This window comes from Nuphar pumila, chromosome 3 (assembly GCF_984573655.1).
Source record: "Nuphar pumila chromosome 3, dmNupPumi1.hap1.1, whole genome shotgun sequence".
Lineage (NCBI taxonomy): Eukaryota > Viridiplantae > Streptophyta > Magnoliopsida > Nymphaeales > Nymphaeaceae > Nuphar > Nuphar pumila.
In genome coordinates this window covers 12791312-12814668 of record NC_143251.1, presented here as the reverse complement: position 1 = coordinate 12814668, position 23357 = coordinate 12791312, and the positions used below count along the sequence as shown (strand labels likewise).

The following is a 23357-nucleotide window of genomic DNA, read 5'->3' as shown; positions in this document are numbered from 1 at the left end:
GGACTTATCACTGAGATCTTGGTCGTGCAGAACGAGCTCAGGTGCTACATGGTTGACGTGTATGTGTAGATTCACAATACCCTGTTGGCCTGCATTGTCAATGTGGTTGATGCGTCATTTTGTTGATGTCATTTTAACTGTGATTCTGAATCAGATTTTTCTTCTTTCCTTTTCTTTGAATCAGCAAAAACAGTATATCTGTCAAATTGATTCTCAAAAAGCGCCTTTACCGCCTCGGGATAAATGGAAATAGGTGGATCCAATGTCCAACCAGGTTTGATTCATTGACATTCCAGTTTCATAGGTGCCCGTTTGGTTCAGAGATGGGAAAATAAATGGTTTCATACAAAAGGCCCGAACCTGCGCACTTTAGAAAAAAATAGAAAAGGGGGTAATGAAGAACAGGTTTTCACAGGAAACCCATAAATCACAGAGTACCAAGGTGAGCGAGCCACCAGAGTGATCAGTTTGAATCTTTGCCAACTTGCTGAATCTTCACTGTATGACATTTTGTCGGAAGGGTAATAGGCACGAACCATGTGCCCACAGCTGAGTCAGCCTGCTCTTGGAAGCCACCCAGCTGTTCCTGGAAAACAATCTCTGTCTGAGCTGATGGTTCGCGCATGGAGGGAAATACACGAATTAAATCTACAAGGAATCGGATGAGGCTGTCAGAAATGAAGGTGATGAACGGACCAATGGTCCAATTCCCTGGAGACTCCCACGTACTTTGGGCAGACGCACACCCTAGAACACCAAGTCATTTTCAACTTACCAGCTTGGTCAATCCAAAAGCATCTGAACCACACACATCTCTGACCACCTTTCCCAATCTCAACTAGCGACATACAGAAAGAAGACAGGACAACCATCTTGTTTAGTGATAAACATTACGGCACTGTTGTTTTAACTTGAAAAATGCACACAAGGATGATCCGTTAGCTCAATGGGAAAAGCAGCACTGAATTTCTTTCCTTTCAATCATTTATACTTAAATGTTTCCTTTCCTTTATTTATTTGACAGCCCTCAACTGTATGATAGTCAAAGCTGGGACCAACAGTTCTACCAGATATCAATAATCCCATAACACGATCAATTATATGAATCTGGTAGGGGTCTGTTTAACCACAGCTTGCCTTTCAAAAAAAAAAACAGAGGCCAGACAAATGAGAAAAAAGCAGCCACTTACATGGAGATGCACAACAATGCTGTTTACGTGGAGGGAAACCATGGGCTTACACCATTTACATGCCCGTTGCTGTGGATTCCAGCTCCATTGGGTAGTAGTGAAGGTGGTCCAACAGCCATGGGTGGAGCAGTTCCATATAGACCTAGGGGAGGAGGGAGAGAATGGCTGGTTGCGAGAGGACTGATGCCTCCCTTACGCTGGTGAATCGCATGTACCTGCCGGAGTCCTTCCTCATGGATGCGTGATAATGTCTCCAGCTCTTGCATTGAAAGAGCTTCCAAGCCAGCACCATAAAGAGGGGCATGGCGAGACATTTCTTCCTGCAATGAGGCTTCAAGAGTATGGATATATTGCTGCAGGGAGCAAATCAGGCAGTTAACACAGCAGTCACGACAGAAAACGGTAAAGAAAATAGAAGACTTCCAGAGAGGCCTCATTTTTCTTTACAATTAAATGACGCTTTCTTAAACTATTTCATAAATGGATCTTCCCCTCCACGGTTATATCCAGAATCATATACTATCAAGACCCAATGGAAGTTCATGATATGGCAACCAAACAATTAAGATGACAAAGACAGTATCAAATAAAAATAACACTACCAGTAAGTTATTGATCGAACCATCTTTGCAAGTTGCAATGAGTAAGGTGAAAAGCAACATCACAAAATTATCCACACCATATATCAGAGAAACATTCAAATAACTTTGGTTTAATGAATACTAAAAAAAAATCAAAAAATGAATGAGGCAATGTTACAATTTTCCATTCAGTCCATATCCCAAAACTTTCTCTTCACCTCTAGCATATGCTGGCGTGCTTGGCTAGTTACCATACAACCATTTCCTAGTCTCCAACATGGATGTCTGTACAATAAAATCTCGTACCCTACAACAACCTTATCTTCACCTGTCGCATAAGCTGGCATGATTAGCTTGTCACCATACAACCATTTCCTATAGTCTCCAACATGGATATCTGCTATGATCAAATCCTATATCCTTGCCAATGTCTAGACCATACCTTCTCAATCCTCAAAAATAATAATGACATAAAATGGTAGTGGGCATTCTAAAATACATAGTTACCAATCTTCAATATATGACCTTCATAAAGCTGAAATCACCAGTTCTGCTAATGAAGACCGTCAAGTTTTGCATGATCCAAGGAGAAAATATATTGAAGCCACAAAAAGATTCTTCAATACATCAAGGGGAACATTTTCTTTTTCCTTTCTAAATGTGGTTTGGGATTGGAGATCCTACCAAGATGATCCACCACCTAATCTTAGCTCTTGGCATATGAGGGACAGGACCTTTCAATTTTGAGGTCAAACATAGAACTATGCAGCCAGCAAAGTTGAATGCTACATGGATTAGGAATATGTTTTCATGACAAAAAATGTGCAACTTACAAGAGTTTGTTGAATGACTATAGTATAGCCCTCGATAATATGAGAAAGCATGACGCAAATAGATCATTGCCTCATTCATGGGAAACATGAACATCGAGAAATTGAAGTTTGTTGAAAAAGTCAAGCTGCCAATATTTTGACCAGCCTCATTCATGGGAAAGGATTAATATAGGTGGCTCAGAAGTGAGATGCCAACCTGTAAGGGGCTATCAAGAAAGAGAAATCAGCCAATAGAACTTTGACAAATCAGCACAGAAATATCCTTGTGACACCAATTCACTATCATTACCCGTGTCATCATCACAGGTTCCAAAAGTGGTCATTCATGTGTTATTGTCTTGAACTGTATTTCTTACTTTTTATCGGTCTCTGTAAACTCAAATATCTATCTGATGTTGTAAATGTTCCCCTTGAATGAAAACTATTGCAACTTTCTCTTATCTTTTTCCCATTTCATTCCTCTCAATTGAAAGATTTAGTGTCATCCTCTATTAGAGCCATCCACAGAGAGAGAGAGAGAGAGGCTTGCATGTGTTGAGAAGTGTAATAAGTTAATGTATCATTTTAATTTGTATTACTACTTGTATGTGGTTATTTGTGCTACCTTCTCAATGTTGTACATGTATTATTTAATGAGGGGTATTTTTGTATTTGTGTAGGAGGTTAGAGGGTCAACAGATTTTGTCTTGTAATGTAACCAAAAAGGGGGTTGTCCCTTTTATGTAGAAGAGCTCTTTGTTCTCAAAACAATGAAGTTTCTTTGTTCTCTCCTATTCTTCTCTAAGTTCTCTTCTTTCATGGTGTATGCCCCATCATATTGAATTTGTATAGCATGAACTGGCCTAGCCTATATAAACAAGGGTAGAAAATTAGAAATCATAGCCACAAATCTCATTCTATGGATAATATCAGTGACAGAAAATCTCGTGATATTGTGAAAAGATAAGTTTTTACTTGGGAAAATCTTTGAGAAAATCTTTGAGAAAATCAGTATATGCATAAATAGAATATATAATATATAAAATTAAAACTAAAAACATAAATAAAAGAACTAGGCAAAAGGTGCTTTCAACATGTTAAAATCAATTTAAAAATGCAATAGTTTTAAAATTAGGCGATATTTTGAAAATATCCCTTTTGTTTGGAATAATATTGTCCCTTGAAAATCATAATATTCAAAATATCAATGATAGCTGTGATTATGGCACAAATCATTGTTCTTATATGGCACATTGAAGAAGGCACTGAAAATGCAATAGTTTTCATATCAACCATATTGTGCCATTATGCAATACAGCTAATGGATTTTGAGGATCAAGTACAAAAAGACTGAACTCAAGTGCACATCAAATAATACACCGTAGATAGTAAGAAGTGGCCCTTTGGAGCATGCTAATAGTAAAAATCTATTTGGAGTTACATAAATTATTATTTTTTGGAGCACTACGTTAATCTTAAAAATGTTGATGCTGGCAGTATGCAAAACACACAAGTTATTAAATCATGGTCATAGAAAAAGGTTTAAAAGATGTACGATATTATGAAACTTATTACACACTAAATGCTTATAATAATGGAACATTAAGTAGTTTGTGCAAGAAGCAACTTAGATCCTTTAAAAACGGCTTGCTGTTTCCTCTATCATAAGAACGCAAATATTGATGACACACCACAACCACAACAATATTTTTCTTCCACAGATATTAACTAACTGTTATTACCAGTTTGACCTGGCTGTAAAATCTCAAGCTAAGTTATACTACTAACTACTTCTAGCCTTTGCAAGAGATGGGCGCTATATAGAAGAAAGACAAAAAGAACTAACTTGATCCTTATTTTAGGTCAAAAGCTGGAAACTGTTCTGATACCATACTGCAAGAAGGATTAACCAAGATATTTAAATTTTTAATCAACAAAAGCCTTGCACCAATGAGGATTCCCCCTACCCTAACTCAGAAACCAAGACCATCTATGAAATTATAATAGTTACCTTAGATAATATAGTCAATCAATTATATTGTCACCTGAGAGAAAGAGAGAGAGAGAGAGCAAACCTGGCAGGCATTCAATTGTGATTCCAGTCCATCAATGTAGGCTTCACATCTGGCAACCTGCTCTTCCTTTTCCCTCTTTTCGCCCTCAGTTTGTCCAACAGTTTGTGTCAACCTCCGGACTTCATCTTCAAGTGACCGCCTTACTTCCTCACGTGTGATTGTCTCTGTAGCAAAGCGCTTCAACTCCTCATCAAACCTTTTTCGTGCCGCTTCTGCAATATTCAGTCGTTCGGCCAGTGCATTCTTTTCCTTCACTACTCTCTGAATCATAAAACTCAGTTTTAGTGAAAACTAAAACATTAACTAATCATGCAAGACGGAAGATGTGATTAATAACAAAGATTAAATACTATGTCACATGGGTGCAGGTGCAGGTGCAGGTGCAGGTGCGGGTGTGGCACTTTCAAAAAACTTGGGTGTGGGGGTGCGGCAAATATATATATATATATATATATATATATATATATATATATATATATATATATATATTATAATTTTTAAGTTTTAACAGTTAACAACATTAACACTAATGAATGTTCATCTTGGGCATGACCGAGTCGAGCTAGGTTAATTCAGGTTGGGTCAGGTCTACCCAACCCCACTTTCATCCCTTCACTGCAGGGCGTAAAACATAAATGGACATGATATTTTACCAGTCAAAGCAATTAACTTTTCTAATGCATTTATTGATTACTTATATATATATATATAGAGAGAGAGAGAGTAATTAATGGGAACTGAGCAGTCTGTTCCTTTGTTAAATCCCCACCCCTCGGCTGTTACGTCTTTGCTAGCCTCTAAGAAGTTTCTTCCCAAGATAAAAGTAACTAAAAATCATGTAAATTAATTCTTCTTTCATTTTCCATGAAACCCCTTTAAGTAACCATTAGTGGTAACGTCCTTATTTTTTCCATCATGCCTAGGAACATGTATCGGCTAGTATTTACCAACCAAACACAAGTTACAAGAAGCAAACAAATACTCCATCAATCAGCCATTTTTTGGTCCAAAAATTGGATACAAATGACCCTGGGTGCGTTGACCACACCCAGGGTCCGGTTGACCGCACCGGGTGCCGCACCCGCATCGTGTTGAGGCGGGTGCGGCACCCGGTTGGCCGAATCCCTGTGACATAGATTAAATATGTGGAGCCCCAAACAGTGGTTAAATGAACAAGCACCATAAAAGCACAACTAAGAAATTTGAAGAAAAAGGGTTAGATTTTTTTTATGAGATTATAAATTTAACTTACTAAGAGCTACAAATCTAGCCAACAACATAGAAAAAATCATGCAAGACGGAAGATGTGATTAAGAACAAAGATTAAATATGTGGAGCCCCAAACGATGGTTACATGAACAAGCACCATAAAAGCACAACTTAGAAATTTGAAGAAAAAAGGGGTTATATTTTTTTATGAGATAATAAACTTTTAACTTACTAAGAGCTACAAATCTAGCCAAAACATAGAAAAAATCCATCTCAGTTTGAACAAGGCTACAAATGGCAAGCTCTCAAGTTTCATCCATCAAATTTCACTAATTTTGAACTGGATAACAAATCAGCTTCCATGATTGCTAAGACAGAGCAGTCTTCGCTTCAACAATCTTAGGAATATGTTTACATCACTAAAAGATTAGGACTTCAGCAAACACACAACCATGAAGGAATTGTTTTCATGCTCCCTTCCAAAGGCCAAGCAACATCAATACCACTCTTCTGCAGTAATATACATAGAATGCTTAGTTAATGATGAAGGAAACCAGATCTATAACCCTGTTGACATGGATAAAACCAGAGGAAATGCACTTGTCCTCAAAGGAACTGAGAACAATAGCCTCGGCTGACCCTTCAACGAGATTCCCTTTAATGGACACTGGACAGTCAAAAACCAAAATTTCCCGCAAAAATGGAAATTTTAAGTCCAATAGAATCTCCAAGAATAAGATATATCCGTTTCGCATAAAAGGCAGGATAATTTTTGCCCCGAGGTATCAAAATGCACAAAGCTATAAAACAAATAAAAGCACTCAAAGAGTGATAAAATGAAAATTTTGTAAAATTAAAACTTCAGAATAACAAGTCCAAAAAGAAAATAGCAACAAAATGTTACAATACAAGGACTGGTTATTTATGAAAAATATGAAAACAGATTATTTTACAAAAAATATACAAAGTTTTTATTTATGAAAAGATTAAAAAGAAGAAAATTCTGAAGTGTAACCAAGTCTTTGATCACAGCATTCAGGATTACTTTTTAACACCTTACTGAAGTTTCAATACCGATATTAACCAAAAATAATTTTGTTATGTCAACAGTTATTTGTCAAAGAATACATACTTTTGCAAGTTTTTTCACATTAAGCTTCATGGTCTTCTAGTGTTATTAGCCCCAAATGGTGCATATGCATATTTGTAAGGAATTACAAAATTTCCATACCAAAAATAATAAAATTGTAATCTGCATTTCATACATTTTTATGTAAAGGTGATGCAATTGAATTTAACATATATAACTTGGGAAAATTGCAACTTCTCAATAATTTGCATAACCCCAGACCATTCCCATTTTCAGCAGCCTAGCGTATACAATTTCAGGAATTTATTGAGTTCCAATCGTCTTCAATTTTCATCATCTTCACTTTGTTGCCCAGTTCTGAAACTTATCGAAAGTTTTTCATAAGTGTCAAAAAGGAAGAGAACCCTTGTTCTTTCAGATGATCTAGCAAAGTTATTGCAAATGCCCAGGCATGCAAACAAAAAAAAATCTTATAAATAAATGAAATTAGATGAAATAGCAGTCAAGAAAGACAAAATAGGAAAGGTTGCTTCTAGCATCCTCCACTTCCAAGCTAATGTGATCAATTCTGCTGCATCACATCTGGAGATAAAGGAAAACATGGCCTTTTTCTGAATCCATTTATGAATGATCGTAGCAGCTATTAAGACTACACAATTACACAGAGCTCACACAATGAATAATAATCCGACCTTACTGAAAATAAACCATTCCATGCATAAATCCATTTAACGTTGTCAGGTTCTTCCCTAGTGCAATATCTTTCAAGAGTACTCAGCAACCTACTCAATTTAGCAAACTTAAAATCTGCAAAATTTCTTCTAAACTTGATGTCTTAGATACCGAATACTTAAGTAGCAATCTGAGATCATCATATTCTCATATTGGAGAAATGTTGAACAATGAAGAAAAAGTTGCCGAAAAAGGAATATGGGCTAACCAGGAGTCCATCCAGAATTTGACAATAAAGCCTTTACCCACCACAATCTGAACGCTTTCTTTAAACCTATCGAGATCATCTAACCACTCTTCCAAAGTCCAGAACCATTTCTCCAGGCACAAAGTTCCAATTGCGCAGAAGACCATTAATTCATACTTTGCCTTATTGCAGTCCACCAAGTGTATAGCTGCCACCAGCACTTAAAGAGAAAAGTCTCATTTATCAATTTCAATATATTATGCCTAGTTCTCTAAACTCTAAAGGCACTGAGGACCGTGGCCAAAAATACAAGATATAACCATGTGTACCAGATGAACACTCCATGGCAATTTGCTGAAATTTTGGGTTAATCTTTTCTCTACCTTCACTTCAATTTCAAGATATAAGCCATCTCTTCATCTCAAAAATGAATGCTGAAATCTCGAATAAATAAATGAATCTATTTCAAGCCTATCATTCTTGGTTGTCAAAGGTGGCACCTACGTGACCTAGGCGCATCCCTATGCCTGGACGATAGGGTTTAAGCGGTAGGACCCTATTTTAGCGCCTGGGCATCGCCTAACCTGCCTAGGCGTGGACAGACTAGGCTGAAAAGCCTATTTTGGTCTTTTTTTAAGTACGTTGACCGCAGGGTTATAAAAAGGGAAAGGGCACGCCCCTTCCCCTTTTCGTTGTCTCCCTCTCTCGCCCATTTTCCCCTCTAGCCTATTTCCCTCTCTCGGCGGTGAACAAGAAGAAGACAAAAGGTCTCTCTCTCTCTCTCTCTCTCTCTCTCTCTCTCTCTCTCTCTCTCTCTCTCTCTCTCTCTCTCTCTCTCTCTCTCTCTCTCTCTCGGGCGACCCGAGTTGGGTCTCTCTCCCTCTCTCGGTTCTGTCCTTCTACCTCTAATCTGTTTTTGTGTGTGTGTGTGTGTGTAATTTATACACACATACACATTCTATATGTGTATGCATGTATAATTTGTTTGACTGTTTCTGGGTTATGTACTTATGTTTCTAAGTTATATTTCAGGTTGACACTGTTTAAGAGTTATTTAATTGTTCATTTATTTTTAATTTTTTTGAGCAGGTTATCAGTTGCATGGTTTGTTTATTCAATTGTTCATTTCTTCTTCTAATTTGTCTATTGCTTATATTATGTCTATTGTTGTTAATTTTTTTTGTATACATGATTTTATTTTTTGTATGTTGTTCATTCACATTGTTAGTTGTATGGTTTGTTTATTCAATTGTTCATTTATTGTTAAGTTTTTTCAGCAGGTTATTTAATATAATTGCTTTATATTGTTCGACGACATGTGTTTTGTCTATTGCTTATTGTTGATTGATTTTATGTTGTATGGATGTTTGTTATTAATTTTAGCAGTTTGTTTACATATTTTGTGTATTTAAAAAAAATTATTTGGGGTACCAACTAGTCTGCCTAGGGCCCTGCCTAGTCTTTTTAGGGGCTCACCGCCTAGCACCTTTGACAACTAAGCTATCATTTTGAGAACCAACATGTTATTTTTTTTGCTCATTCATAGTAATAAGGATTATCTGATTTGGAAAAGATAGAACTAATAATATAAAAAGAAATATGCATAGAAGTGAAACATGCACCAAACTTTTAAGCCAACATCCAAATGTTTTAAACAATTACGATAGATAAAGTACCTTTAACTCATCCCGCTTACGAGATTTCAACTGTGAAAGTTGTGTCTCTGCATCATGTAGACGGTCTTGGAGAACCTTCTTGTCAGCAGAGAGCTTTGCAATTTCATCATCTCGTTCTGATCTGATCCATTCTAGTTGGTTTTCTACTTCCTGAATTTGCTCAGACATTTCCTTCCTTTCTCGAGCAAAGCGATCCATTTCAGCTCTCATTTCAGACTGCAATGATCAAGAAGAATTAACGTGGTATTAAAAGAATTAGTCAATCTTAGAACATGTAGTATAACATCCATATCAACAACTCAAACATGATACCTTGAGACGATGGTTTACTGCAGCAGATTCACTTAACCTTTGAGATACAATATTTTTCTCTCTAACAAGATTAGAAATCTCAGCTTGCCTCTCTTCACGTGTGCGGATGTTTTCCTCTTCACTTGCACATAATTGATGCCACAGTGCTGCACGATCAACATTTGCAAGTTCAGCAACCTCACGCATCATGCCTAGAACAGGTCTTGCAATTCCTTCTTCATGCACAAGGAATGCCAGAATTTCCAGATCTAGATCAACTTCACGACAACTATCGGCAGTACTGGTGGCACGCTCAACAAGCCCTTTTAGCATTCTTCCACGACAAACCTCGTCATCATATATTTTGAACATGATAGCATATAGCATCCTCACAAATTCTTGCACTCTAGAATTCCTAGAGGGCACCAAAGCTTCAGCTAGGCTAAGAACTGGGGCAAAATCGTCATCCTCTTCAGGCAATGGTTGGTTCACTTTGGCAGACACAAATATATCCTTATCCTGACAACTGACCACCGGATGGGAGTTTTCTATTAACCTCTGAGAGTGTCGTCTTTCCAGGACTAAAACCATTGCTTGCTCTCCAATTGCCCCTTGAGCAACGGCCCTCTCAAATACCTGTGATGCTTCTATAGCAAGGGTAGGCATAGATAGCATTTCAAACAAGATAAAAACATCAGGCATTTGATGGCATGCAGCAACGACCTGCTCTTCTGCAATGTGCAACTGCTGAGCAGTAAGCCCATGTTGACCACAAGAAAAAATTCCCTGTGGCTCTGTTATGCAATTATTGACCAGAAAAGGGTCAGAATCAATATCCCTCAACATAGTTTCAGCAACATCTGGCCAATCAACAATAGTCTTTCTTACAACATCCAAGACACAGGGTGACACCTCAGCACCTAAGCTTTTCAATCTAACACGGATTGCTCTAACCTACAACAGAGACAATCAAACATATCAGCAGCAGCAGCAGGAAGATGAAGAAGAAGAGGAGGAGGCAATGAAAAGAGACTAAAGGAATAATCCACACACACAAACAGACGTGTGTGTGTGTAGAATAATCAAATGTCCATGATTGTGCATACAGCTTGAGGCAGATGTTGGCATTGGCAGGCAGCTTTAAAAACAAAACTAATAGCCGCGGCAAGTGGCTCATCATTCGAATCTGGTAACAGTTCAAGTGCTTGGGATAACACTCTCTCCCACACCTCGCCACCAAACTCCAGCTGGCTAAGAGCACCTAAAACCTGAATACCCAAGAATACAGTCTCGGGAGTTAGGATCAGATTTTCCATCAGGGTGTTTAGCAAATGTTCTCATCAAAAGAAAATAAGTAGCTTCTTAGCAGGAGAAAATCTTTGACATATGCACATATCTTACAGGCATCCGTAGTGCAGGCTCAGCATCTGGTTTCTGAATGCGATCTAGCAGGGCACAAGCAGCAAGTGGATGTTCTGAATAATCAACCAACTTAGGAACCAGGGCAACTAGGTCCGGCTGAAGATGCTTTGGTGCCTTATCAAGAACAAGAGCAATTTTTTGAGCAGATTGTGGTCTTCGCCTAGGCTCTGGACAACCTTGAGGAACAGCACCATCTAGCGCTCTTAGTGAATTCACAATCAACCCCAAAAGCTCCTCAGATTGCTCCGGCCACTTTGTCTGAATATATGTGCTACAGCAGGTTAATGCCTTCATGCCAAAAGGCATAGACAACAATTTATAGAAGCACTTGAACTTTATGCCATTACCTTTGCATTTTTATTTGACACGTCATCAGCCAAAGAATCATCCGCAGACGTTTCTGGGGGAGAGATAGAATGCCCAGAAATGGTTCCATGTGAATCCGTTCTTTTCATGTCAGAGCTCTGCACAGCTTGTGCATTGCTAATTTCATCTAGTCCAGCATCCAAGCGTTGCTGAACAGGATAATGCATAGACTCTATCACCTCATTTATTACATTAGACTCTACAGGACATGCGACTGAGATGCTATCACCAACAGATTTTGACCTCTCATCAGAAGCATCGTCACCTTTGATTCCTTCTGAAGGCTGACAACATTCAACCATTATATCTAAGAGCAAGTCAATAATTGCTTGCTGCAGTACTTTAACCCCCATCAACAAGTTCATGAGGCTGGGTGAACTTGAATCATTTTTGCCAGCATCTTTCTTGCCACCAGCATTACCTGGTAGCTTGGTAGGAAGAAGTAAGCGCTTTACTTTCACTGGGTCACCAAGGTAAACACGAAGACCAGTCAAAAAACCAGCTATGGCACCAGCATCCATAAGAAGCTTCTCTCTCAATGTGACTTGAGGCTGTGAAGGGTTATCTCCATAAGTGAGGTGGACACCAGCCCTTGCAAGCAGATTTCTAAAAATGTCTTCTTCATCTCCACTAATTCCCTCACTGTCTTCTGAGTCAATAAGTTCATCAGGGTCAGTCGATAAGGCATCTTGGTCATCATCAGAAGCCAAAACCTGACAAGAGAAATACTAAGCACTTGAGCATCAAACCAGTTTACCTGATAATACTTTATCAAAGCATGTTCATAGTAGTCAACCACCTTAAATCCCATCCAACAAAAAAGTGGGAAACCACCAATCATAATAAATGGCAGGAAGAAGAATAAATAGGTAAAATTTGTGGTCATACCTCCAAATCTGCAAACTCAAACCAAGGGCAGCAATCCAAAATTTCACAGACAAAGACAACAGTGTCACGTACAAGAAACCCAGCTTCGGCCTCCAACAAATCAGAGACCTTCATGAATTGGAGCACGGAATTATTCCATGACTTTGTACAGATTGAGGACTCCTTCCATACTGTTTTTGATGACCTCCTTTGATTAACCACAGCCATCCGGTATCTGACCCAAAAGTTCTTATCAAAATCGCTCACCCCTGATTGATCACTTTCTAGATATATGCATATTGTATCAAAAGATTCATAAACACCTGCAACACCATCAAATATTGGAACGCAATGAACCCAGAGAAACTGCAGCCACATGACAATTTACCCAGATATAACAAACTTATGCTAAAAAGATTAGCGGGAAACAAATATACAGGTTTATCCTTTAAACCAATAAAATAACAGCCAACCAAGTGACATCACAAACCTATCCGCAGCTCACATCCACCAGCTTGAAAGAATTTGCTAAAGATCTTCCTGGTTTCCATGATCTCCTTGAAAGACAAGAAGTTCTCCACCTTCCATGTGAAAGTTCCTCTTCTTGTAACCACATCAGTCTGGGAGCCTCCATTATTGATATCGGTTTCCTGCTTAGGGAACTCTTGCATCATGGAAGTCTCTTTCAAGATAAGAACCTCAGCAGAGAATACAACAGTATCCTGCACAAGAAATCCCGAGTCCTGATCAAAGAGACTCGTGAGTGTCACGAATTCGCGCCATCCCCAGTCTTTGGCAGCCTTAGAATAACGATTTTGCGACTCTTTGGTAACAGATTTCTCTTCTGCTTTCTGATTAACAACTGATAAGCGGTGGCTCACAAAGCAACTCCAATCATTGGATGTATTACGAGGATCTGTAACTTCTAAAAACACTGAAAGGTGGCATGGTGGTTGAGACTGCCCTGGTGCCAAGCAAAAAGAGACAAGTTACAGATTCCCTCTAAGAAAAAGAAGCACAATCAGACTAACCAGATCATGTCCGTTAATGAGCAAAGCTTGAATAAGCATAAAACTCAAACAATGTAACAGGTTGGTCCTGATATGTAAAATTACCATGTATGTAAGATTCTACAGACAGAATCCCTACATGAATAAGTTAAGCCAAATTTTCAAAAGCACAAACCAAGAAAAGAAACCAGAAAGGTGCAATAACTACAAAGATTTCAATACACTTTAAGACCCACCACCTCCTCCATTTTTGGCTAATAAAAAATCCATTAATGCGATGACTACAAACATCAATATGAACAGATAGAATGTAGAATAGATCAGTAAAACTTCTGAAGAGGTCAAAGAAAGATTTTACGGATGCATAATGCAAGTATTGAACACAACAACTTGATCAATTTGCAAAATTCTCAGCTTCCAAGAAGAGCTCAAGCTCACATTTATCAGGCATTTCGAGAAAAAGAGAAAAATATTACCTCTTGGATAAACAATCAGACGACAGTCTCGATTGCCAATCTGAAACCTCCTGCTCTTCACACACAACCCTGTAATTTTTCTCTTCTTCAGAAGATCCTTCAATCTTGTAAAATTTTCTATCCTCCACGTGAACTTCCCCAGATGCCCATCAGATTTTCTTGCATTACCCCGACCACCAAGCTGCCCTGTGTTCTTCGAGAAGCTATTTGATTCTTTGATGACATGAAATGAGGCACTAAAGACTGCATTATCGTCCATAAGATAACCCATGTCTGGAGAGATAAAATCAGACATTTTCATATAATCATTCCATCCCAGGCTAGTATTATCTCCACTCTTGTTATCTGCTGCAAACCGACCATAAGAATCCCGATGCATGTGGTTCAGACCAGCTTTCTGGTTCAAAACAGACATCCTAAAAAGGCACCAACAACTCCTCTCTTGGATGACCGACTTCTCGGTATCTTTACTCTCCAAGCACATCGAAAGATGATCGACTCCATTCACCGACGATTGATAGACGCTAATCCTTAGATTGCACTCTCCAGCCGGGAAAACTGGGCTCATAATTTTCTGGGCCTTGATCATCTCCTTAAACAGAGAGAAGTTGTGAACCTTCCAGGTGAATTTGCCACTAAGAACATCAGGAACTGGACCAGCCACTCCCTGGAAATCAATATCCCGCGAGAACGACACCGACTCGTGCAACACCAAGATATCGGCGGTAATGACGACAGAGTCATTCAATATAAGACCAGATTTGGGGTCCAAGATTGTGGAAGAGGGGGTGAAATCACACCAACCATGAGATTTTTTCTTGCTTGAGAATCTATGCCAAGAATCCCTCATGATTGACTTGGAATCGTCGTGTTGATTAACAATACACAATCTGTAGCTAGCAAAACAATCCCATTTTGACGAAGACGATCCCCGGGGATCAGTAATCTGCAGATAGATGGAGAAATAACCAGGGAGAGCCTGAGAATCACCTTTCGGGTAGACGAGCAATCGGCAATCGTAGCCGCCCACCTCAAAATAGCGGCTCCATAAAGTCCTCGCCTTCGTCTTCGTAAACTGGCCGATGGTCCAGCGGCACACGGCGGCGTAGTCGCCGCGTTTCTCCACCACCACCGATTCTTGCCCGCCCTCCCTCGGCTCCTCCGCATTCTCCCCGCCCCTAGCGACGGATTTCTCGGTACGTCCGGAGACCGACTGCTCCGAAATCCCACCCGAGGAAGAAGCCATCGCTTCCGTGACCTCTTTCAATCCGCACTTGATCATCCCCTCGTTTATCTTCGTCTCGATGTCGTTTCCCTCTCCTGATCGATACCCACTAGTCCAAACTTCATAGTTCCACCTCTTCGGCTATTCCTTCATCGTTCTGAAGTTGAAACGTGACGATGGTACACGGATTGAAGGATGCCCAAAATGAGGGAAACATCTCTGGTCTCCAGAAGAAGGGGATTGATTTGTTATAGAGAGAGAGAGAGAGAGAAAGAGACGATTAGGCACCCGGCTCGATGGGGTGGGGTTCTAGCAGTGTGCAGAGAGTGTGTGTGTGTGTGTGTGTATGTTTGGGTTTGGGTTGCTTTGGGTTTGCGTTTGGGTGGTGAGACGGCAAAGTTAGATGAATGGTTTTTTAATTTTTGTGGAAAATAAAAAATTATGGTATTAAAATATGGATGGCTCTTCTCTTTTTTCTTAAAATATGAGCCTCCCTAACATCCCAAGATGATGAGTTCTAATCTGCTCCAAAATGTAAATTCTAGAGAGAGAGAAACCCTAGTGAGTTTGGGCTATCTTTTTTTATGGCGGACTTTGACTGTGGTGGAGGTGATAATATTACACATGATGATGTCAAAGGAAAGATGGATCTTGGAGACGTATGATTGTTTTCTGGATTTTAGCAAGCAAAGGGATGAGGTAACAGAGGCCCAATTCGGTATTATTATCGCCTGTTTATTGTACGTGTCATTAGTTCTAACCTCTTCATTGAGATTCTTGAGTGGCCGTGCATTTCTGCTGCATGAAGTGCCCTCCAATAGGATTCTTTGGTGGGCATGCAACTTGCTGCATGAAGTGCTGCAGGGAATGGCTGATGCAAACTATTTAACAGAGTATTTTCATCATTCCATGGATGCCCCTCTTTAGATAGCAAACATAACATGCTTTAAACACGAATAGATCAACTTCACAAATCTTCTATGCAATCCTTTTTGCATGACATTAATATCTCATACTATAGGTTGGCCTTTACATTCAAACGTTCATGTGTCGCAAGCTCCTCAAATTGTTGCAATATGATTTGCAACATCAAACGAATGCTACCAATTTGAATGCCCAAGGACTCACTGTGGCAACTTATCAGTCATTTTCATGAGTAAGTTGCAACTTATATAACAACTATTCTTATATTTATTAACATAATGTCTTTCACTGCACCATCGACCCTCTATTAATGAGAAAAGAATTATAATATGCAGTCCAATTGATCAGATATTTGGACTTCTAACCAGACTTTCTCTTGGCTATATGATGAAATGTTTTTCCAATAAGACATCATAGAAGCTATGAAATATACTGGGAAACTGCTAATGTTCATTCAATTTTCATCTGTTTTATGCTATTATGTAGCAGTCATAGAAATGATTTGTAGTTAGGTATTACACAATGTGGAATCATAAACTGTCCACACTGCACATGATAAAAAAACTACCCATAATGATGATACCGTAAACCCATAATTATGGCTCTAAGAATGGTATAACAGATCCCGGTTCGACCAACCCTTAACCAGTCTAGAATAAGTGTCATTTTGTGGCTTTTTGCGGTTAATCAAATGGCAATTGTTGTTTACTCTAACATGCTAAAACTGTTTATTCCAATGTTGTCCGTATCGGCAGAAAATCAATATGATACTAACCTGAATAGGCTATTTTTTAATAAATGTAAAAAAAATGCTTAAAATTAATTTTTAATATTATTTTAATAGTTTTAACACGTGTCACATTCGGATTGATATGAAATATTTTTTAATTATTTTTTAGCCAATTCAGAAAGATTCACTTGAGAATTGGTATCGGCCGATTCACCTGAATCATTGGCCAAATGATTCAGGGCCGATACTGACAACATTGGTTTATTCAATCATTAGAGGAAATACCTATCCCCAATGTTGTACGCTATCTAAGTTTAAGCAAATTTCAATCTAACTAAACTTGTATCATGCTATAGCTTTGTTTATAGCAGTTAAATGCATTTATTAAGTACTATAATAAACTACATATTAGTTAGTCCTTAGCATCAACTGCATGCTATAGACTAATTTTTCTTATGGATCCAAATTACAAAACAAAACTTTTTTTTGGTTGGAGGATCACTGATTCAAGTTGATTTTGTTCATGTTATCATTTGCATAACATAGTATAATTTTACTAAGTCAGCAACCATTACCTATAAAAGAAGACTCTAATCAAATAACGGGCAAATTTATTTTTGTTGTCATACATTAATATGTTTATCCAACTAAGATTTGTATAAATTCTAATTCATCTGATTAAGGTTAACACAACCTCAAGTGTATTTGAACACAAAGTTTGTAAGCTTTGTATGTGTGTAGGCAAGAAATCAAATTTTGTATTTAGTCCTTAGTCCAATACGAGAAATGAAACTGTTGTCTGTATTAATTTTTTTTTATATTTACATAGAAAAAACACCCCCAGGATCAGAGACCTAGCCGCGCTGGCTTTGCCTACCATACTTACTGTCTATCCTTGCAGTAATTTTTATTTATATATTCTAACAGTGGAAAGGATCTCATGTAATAACATATATAATACAAATAGTAAACTAAGTTAAAAAAGATTTTTCCTTTAATGTAAAAATCCCCATAAAACACTCGAACAAATTGTTCATGCTTCCATATGATAATAGAAAATAAATTTTAAGTGCTTCACTAAGATCTTTTCACATTGTCAACAAAATATGAAGCCACACAAGTTGGAAACTTTTCCAAATAGTGAATTGTGGATCTTTAATATAGTATTTCTAACAATGCGCAGAATAATTGCAAAGTTGTATAACAAGTGAGCTTAGTGTAAGCAATATAAAATCTTAGCTTAAGCAATTTTTTAATAGGTCAGTTTATACAGAATTGTAAGATATAAAATATTAACTCGGTTACTTACCAAACTGCCTTATTGTGGCCGACATGTACCCAATGATAGAAAACCATTAAAATAAATGGCAATTGTCTATGTTTTTAATAATTAATGATTTTTCAAGAAAAAAGTTGTCAACAATAATTTTCTTTAACAAAAGTAATTTATGATGACACAAATAAATAAAAAGAAATGCAATAGGTTTGTTTCCTTCATTGTTTGACGCACGTAACAATGGAGTTTGCAGAACACACTTTGTGTGGGCCCCACATGTGTCCTTGCACCCACGCAAAAGCAGGATGCAAAAATGGTGATGAGATTTGGGACTGGTGGTGTGTGCAGTGACGGTGAGACTCTAGGTCGATCGAGGAGAAGAGGATGGTAGATTTTGATTAATCGGCCTGCTTCGGGGGATTTTTTGGATTCACATCCATATTTTGTGCAGGGGCTGAGTTAAGTAGCCTCCCTTGGGTAGCCGGTTCCTAGCCTTAGCAGTTTCCTTGGATTCCCATAATCCAATGAGTTGTGGGTTCACTACTATCTTAGTGGCTCATAACTCAAGGGCCAACTTATGTAAGTGGGTCCTAGGATTCTTGGCCCACTACTCTGAGTCATTGGATTCTTTTTTGAGAATTAAATGATACATTCTGGATTCAATTTTGGATTCGATATCTGGATTTCATGTATGAGACTCAATCACTATACTGAATTTATATCAGGATCCAATATCTCTCACTTTGCCATATGGGTGAACATCCACATTATATCATAATTAGTGCATTATATATCACATATAATATTTCATGCATGATAAAGCATAAATCAAATAAAAAATGCATAATTTCTTGGGTTATATCAATGATGTTTTTCTCACATATTATAGGTTATCCCCACATAATCATATGAATTTTTCATCATTTAATTTCAAGTATAAGGTTTTCTCACATGATATGGGTTATTTTGCACATACTCATGTGGATTTTTTTCATCACTATATTCAAGTATAAGCATGAGGTTTTCACATATGATATGGGTTATTTTTCACATAATCATATGGATATTTTCTTTATTTTAAAGTATGATATTTCTTACGCATGCTATAAGTTATTTTTCACATAGTCATATAGTTTTTCATCATTATATGAACCATAATTCTTTTTCACATATAGTATGGGTTTTGGCATGACATTATGAGGTTTTACATACACTAGCTGGACTTTCTCTTTATGATATATCACTGATATTCACAGGCTATGTTGATTTTTCATTATGATCCTTTTATGCACTCATTTCACATATCTATATGGGTTTCTCATCATGTTGTAATTTAAATTTTAACCCTTAAAGTGCAATACCACATTCAAATAAATAATCACATTGTGGGTCTCACTTTCTTAGTAAGTCATGGAGTTCTTATGGCTTTCCATAATCATATCATCGAACATCATCATGTCTATATGCACACTAGTAAAGTCCTATGAATTTTATCAACTCATGGATCCATGATAAAATATGATTTATCAAACATACCAAATACTCCTACTTTTCAAATTTTTACCATACTCTATACTCCCATTATCCATATGTATCATTATCACATACAACATGCTTAAATTTTCATGAGGTTAATCACTACATGATTATTTTGGATCGATATATATATATCCAGATTCATATCACATGACAGTTATCTTGGTACCATTTGAATAAGCCAAACATGATAAGCCAATTCTAAGGTTTTAATCAAATAAAAAACTTGTGGACATATAGGTTCAAATCCATTATCAGATCTACTCAAAAAAATTAGATCCAAATCTATTGGATTTGTATGAGTCTATGTTCAAATTCAACTTGAGAAGTTATTCATCAAGTCCAACACGATCCATATTAATATTCAAATGGATTCACACCACACATCCAATGTTATACATATATGGATTTATTTGGGTCAAACCATGACCCATATAGTATATATGTTATTGTTAAATTCAAATAATTGACTTGATATGATCCTGATCCACCATAAAATGTGGATCAAATCTGGATCCATATTCCATATTCAAGAAATTTAATATATGTATCCAACATAAAATCCAGATCAAATTTGGATTCATATCCCATATCTGGGCATTATACATTTCCTTTTCCAACACTAGATTCGTTCAATAAGAAACTATACATTCATCAAACCATAATTGGATTTGTATCTTACTATGAGCTTTGAGTCAAAACCAATTTCAAATTGGATCGTAATACTTGATCCAAGTTAAGTTATTTGTTCAACATCTAAATAACATCAAAACACTCGTAAAATGACTCATTCAGGTGTAATAATAGTTCAAGTAGGTTCAATGATATTTTATGGATCCAAAACTTATTAATTAGATATATTTAGATCCATTCAAGATCAACATGATCTAATAGCATTGTCTGGATCCAAACCAATACAACTAGATCTAAACTTGTTCAATTGGATCTATTCAAATCCATACTAGTCCAACCGGATCCAATATTGTTTTACTGGGTAAAACAATATCTATATCACCTTACTAGATCCAAGCATCTGATCCAATACTGATCAGATCCAATCTTGATCTCAAATATCATATTTAATATATCATATTTCAATTAAAGTAGATCAATTATAAAAATCGAATCAATACAAACTATATTAGATCCATATTTATATATAACAGGATCCAAACATGAACAAAAGTATATAATATACCAAAAATATTATGCAATTACATACAATATTTCATGATCTAAAAATATATGTATGCTAAAAATTTCTCATTCATTCTAAGGTAGAGATTCAAAACAGACCATAAATGGTTTAAAAGAAATTTATCAAATCTAGCCACGTTTATAAAAAATCGTGTGTACCAACTTGATCCAATCCAGATCCAAACATGTTTGAATAAAGCTATGAGACATATTCCTCTAACTAGAAACACTTTTTTTGCAAAATAAAAAAAGTTAGATGGTAGTTATGGGTAAAAACAATAAACCCGAACTCTGAAACAAAATATTCAGAGATTTTTTTAGTTAAACAAAAAAGATTCAGGTAGTTTTCTATAATTTTAAAAAAGTTTGAGCTAAACAAAAATAGAAAATATAACCCTATCTTAGGTATTTTCCGGTCTGTTTCTAAATTGTTTTTTAGAAACAGAGGCCCATGTTATGAAAATAACAGAGGATACAAATATAATAAATAAAAAAAGGGCAACAAATAATCTTACTTTAAGAGGATATAACCCGAATTAATAAAAAAGAAAGTGAGCAGAATGGTAAATACACTTTAAAGTGTGTATAAACCATAAAAATTCGAAGCAAGTTATATGTTCCCCCCCCCCGAACAGGGCAGTTAGCTACATCTCATGATCGGGGGTCCCAAAGAGCACCACGTATGTAAGCATGTGTGTCTCGTATCCCCATGTTTGTCAGCATTAATTAGCGTTGGAGTTTGATGCGATTGCAAAGACTTAAGTACCCTCTCCTCTATTGGTGCAAAAAAAATGACGGCTCTTGAAAAGGAGTGTTTGTAAAGACTTAAGTGCCCCGAAGATGATTATTTAAGACCCAGTCTCTGCACTGCAGGATTATCCGAGAAAGAAATCTCCCCTGGAGGAGGCCATGAACATCAACCCTCTTACTCTCTCTCTCTCCCTTCTATTTCTGCTTCTGTGCACATCCATTAGAAGATCATACATTGCTCCATGAAGCACCGACTGACCTGCACATTTACTGTTGTGGAGCCTGATTCAGAGTTTTTACCCTTACAGGAGGAGGGTCTGGGGGCTCCTCTCAGTGTGGGTAGCATCATTCAACTTGAAGAGTTATGGAGTCTGATTCAGAGCTTTTACCCTTACAGAAGGGGGGTCTGAGGGCTCCTCCCAGCGTGTTCATGGCATTTTGTCCTTACAGGAGGGGGGTCCGGGGGCTCATCAACCCTCTCTCGCTCTCTCTCCCTTCTATTTCTGCTTCTCTGCACATCCATCACAAGATCCTATATTGCTCCATCAAGCACCGACTGACCTGCACATTGACTGTTGTGGGTCCTTACTGATGAGCTGCCTCTAAATTTATTCGACTCTGGGTCCTTACTGCACTTGAAGTTGAGTCGTTGTATTTTTTGTTATTCGGTGGGTGGTGAGGCCCTCCTCTACTCTCTCAAGACTCTTAGCTTGGGCAATCTTTCTTTTGATGATTGTGGTTGTAATGTATCGTTGAAGTTAAAATGAGGAATGAAATGACAATAGAAATCGCTGAAAATTTACAGAAATAAATGCCCTCCTTCTAGAAAACTAAATCGTCGGTTCATCTTCCTCGGACGAACATAAATGTCCTCCTTCTAGAAAACTGAATCGTCGGTTCGTGAAAATGACAAAACTGCCCTCCATCGATATCGCGGGAAAACGTTCTGCAGAGTTTGCGTATGTAGCAAGCGTTATGTTGTATGATACAAATAGTTCAAAAAAATCCTTTCTCGCTCTAAGCACTCTACCGGAGATTCTTTGCTTTCATCTCGAGTTGACGGAGCATCCTTTCCTTTTTACCAGAGCATCTGTTTCTGTCTTACGCGCAGTCGTAGCATCGTTGCCACCTTCTGTTGCGTATTAGTTGTTATTGTTGCTTACTCTACAGTTGGAATATCCAAATTTCCATCGTTTCAGTGAGTTTCGTGTAAGTTTTCTTTCTTCAATCTGAAGATTGGTTCTTATACAAAGATTTGTATTATGAACCCAAATATTCCGACGATTTCTAATGATGATGATCGTGTATTGTGTTGTGCAGGTTAGCAATGTCTGCGCCTCATCAGATTAGAGATACTCCGTCGTTCTATGGGTTGTCTATTAGAGAAGTGATCCGCTAGTCCCATCTATCTAAAGTTTTTGAAAGATACCAAAATATACTTAAGATTGAGAACGATGAAGACAGGGAAAAAGCCTTGGAATCGTATTATGCGGAGAATTATCCATCAGATATCGAGGCTGCGGACCAAAGGAAGAACTCTGAAGAACGAAAGATGCAGAACAAGGATGACGAAGAGAAGGCAAAGGCCAGAAATATTGATGAGAATATAAATAGAAGGCGGAGGATTAACGCACAACAGATGGAAAAGAGAAAGAAGAAGGCGGAGGAGTGGGAAAGGGATGTTAGCAATATGCTGGCGGAGGCTCATAGGAGAAACTTGGAGAGTAGAGCAATG

The 23357-nt window shown here is 37.6% G+C and overlaps 1 protein-coding gene across 2 annotated transcripts; it reads right to left on the bottom strand.

Moving 5' to 3' along the window:
* Window positions 1-817: 817 nt before the first annotated feature.
* LOC149842012 (uncharacterized) lies at window positions 818-15412 on the bottom strand. Of its 2 annotated transcripts, XM_089998833.1 has the most exons (11): window positions 13985-15412; window positions 12989-13462; window positions 12520-12821; window positions 11613-12344; window positions 11245-11523; window positions 10950-11111; window positions 9865-10797; window positions 9553-9768; window positions 4659-4919; window positions 1191-1543; window positions 818-838 (listed from the first exon to the last, which is right to left on the bottom strand). In XM_089998833.1, the coding sequence occupies exons 1-10, from the start codon at window positions 15264-15266 to the stop codon at window positions 1214-1216; spliced, it is 4971 nt and encodes a 1656-aa protein (XP_089854959.1). In that variant the 5' UTR covers window positions 15267-15412; the 3' UTR covers window positions 818-838; window positions 1191-1213. The 2 variants fall into 2 exon arrangements, with proteins under 2 accessions (XP_089854959.1, XP_089854958.1); XM_089998832.1 differs by lacking the exon at window positions 818-838 and having other exon boundaries at window positions 971-1543.
* Window positions 15413-23357: the final 7945 nt, after the last annotated feature.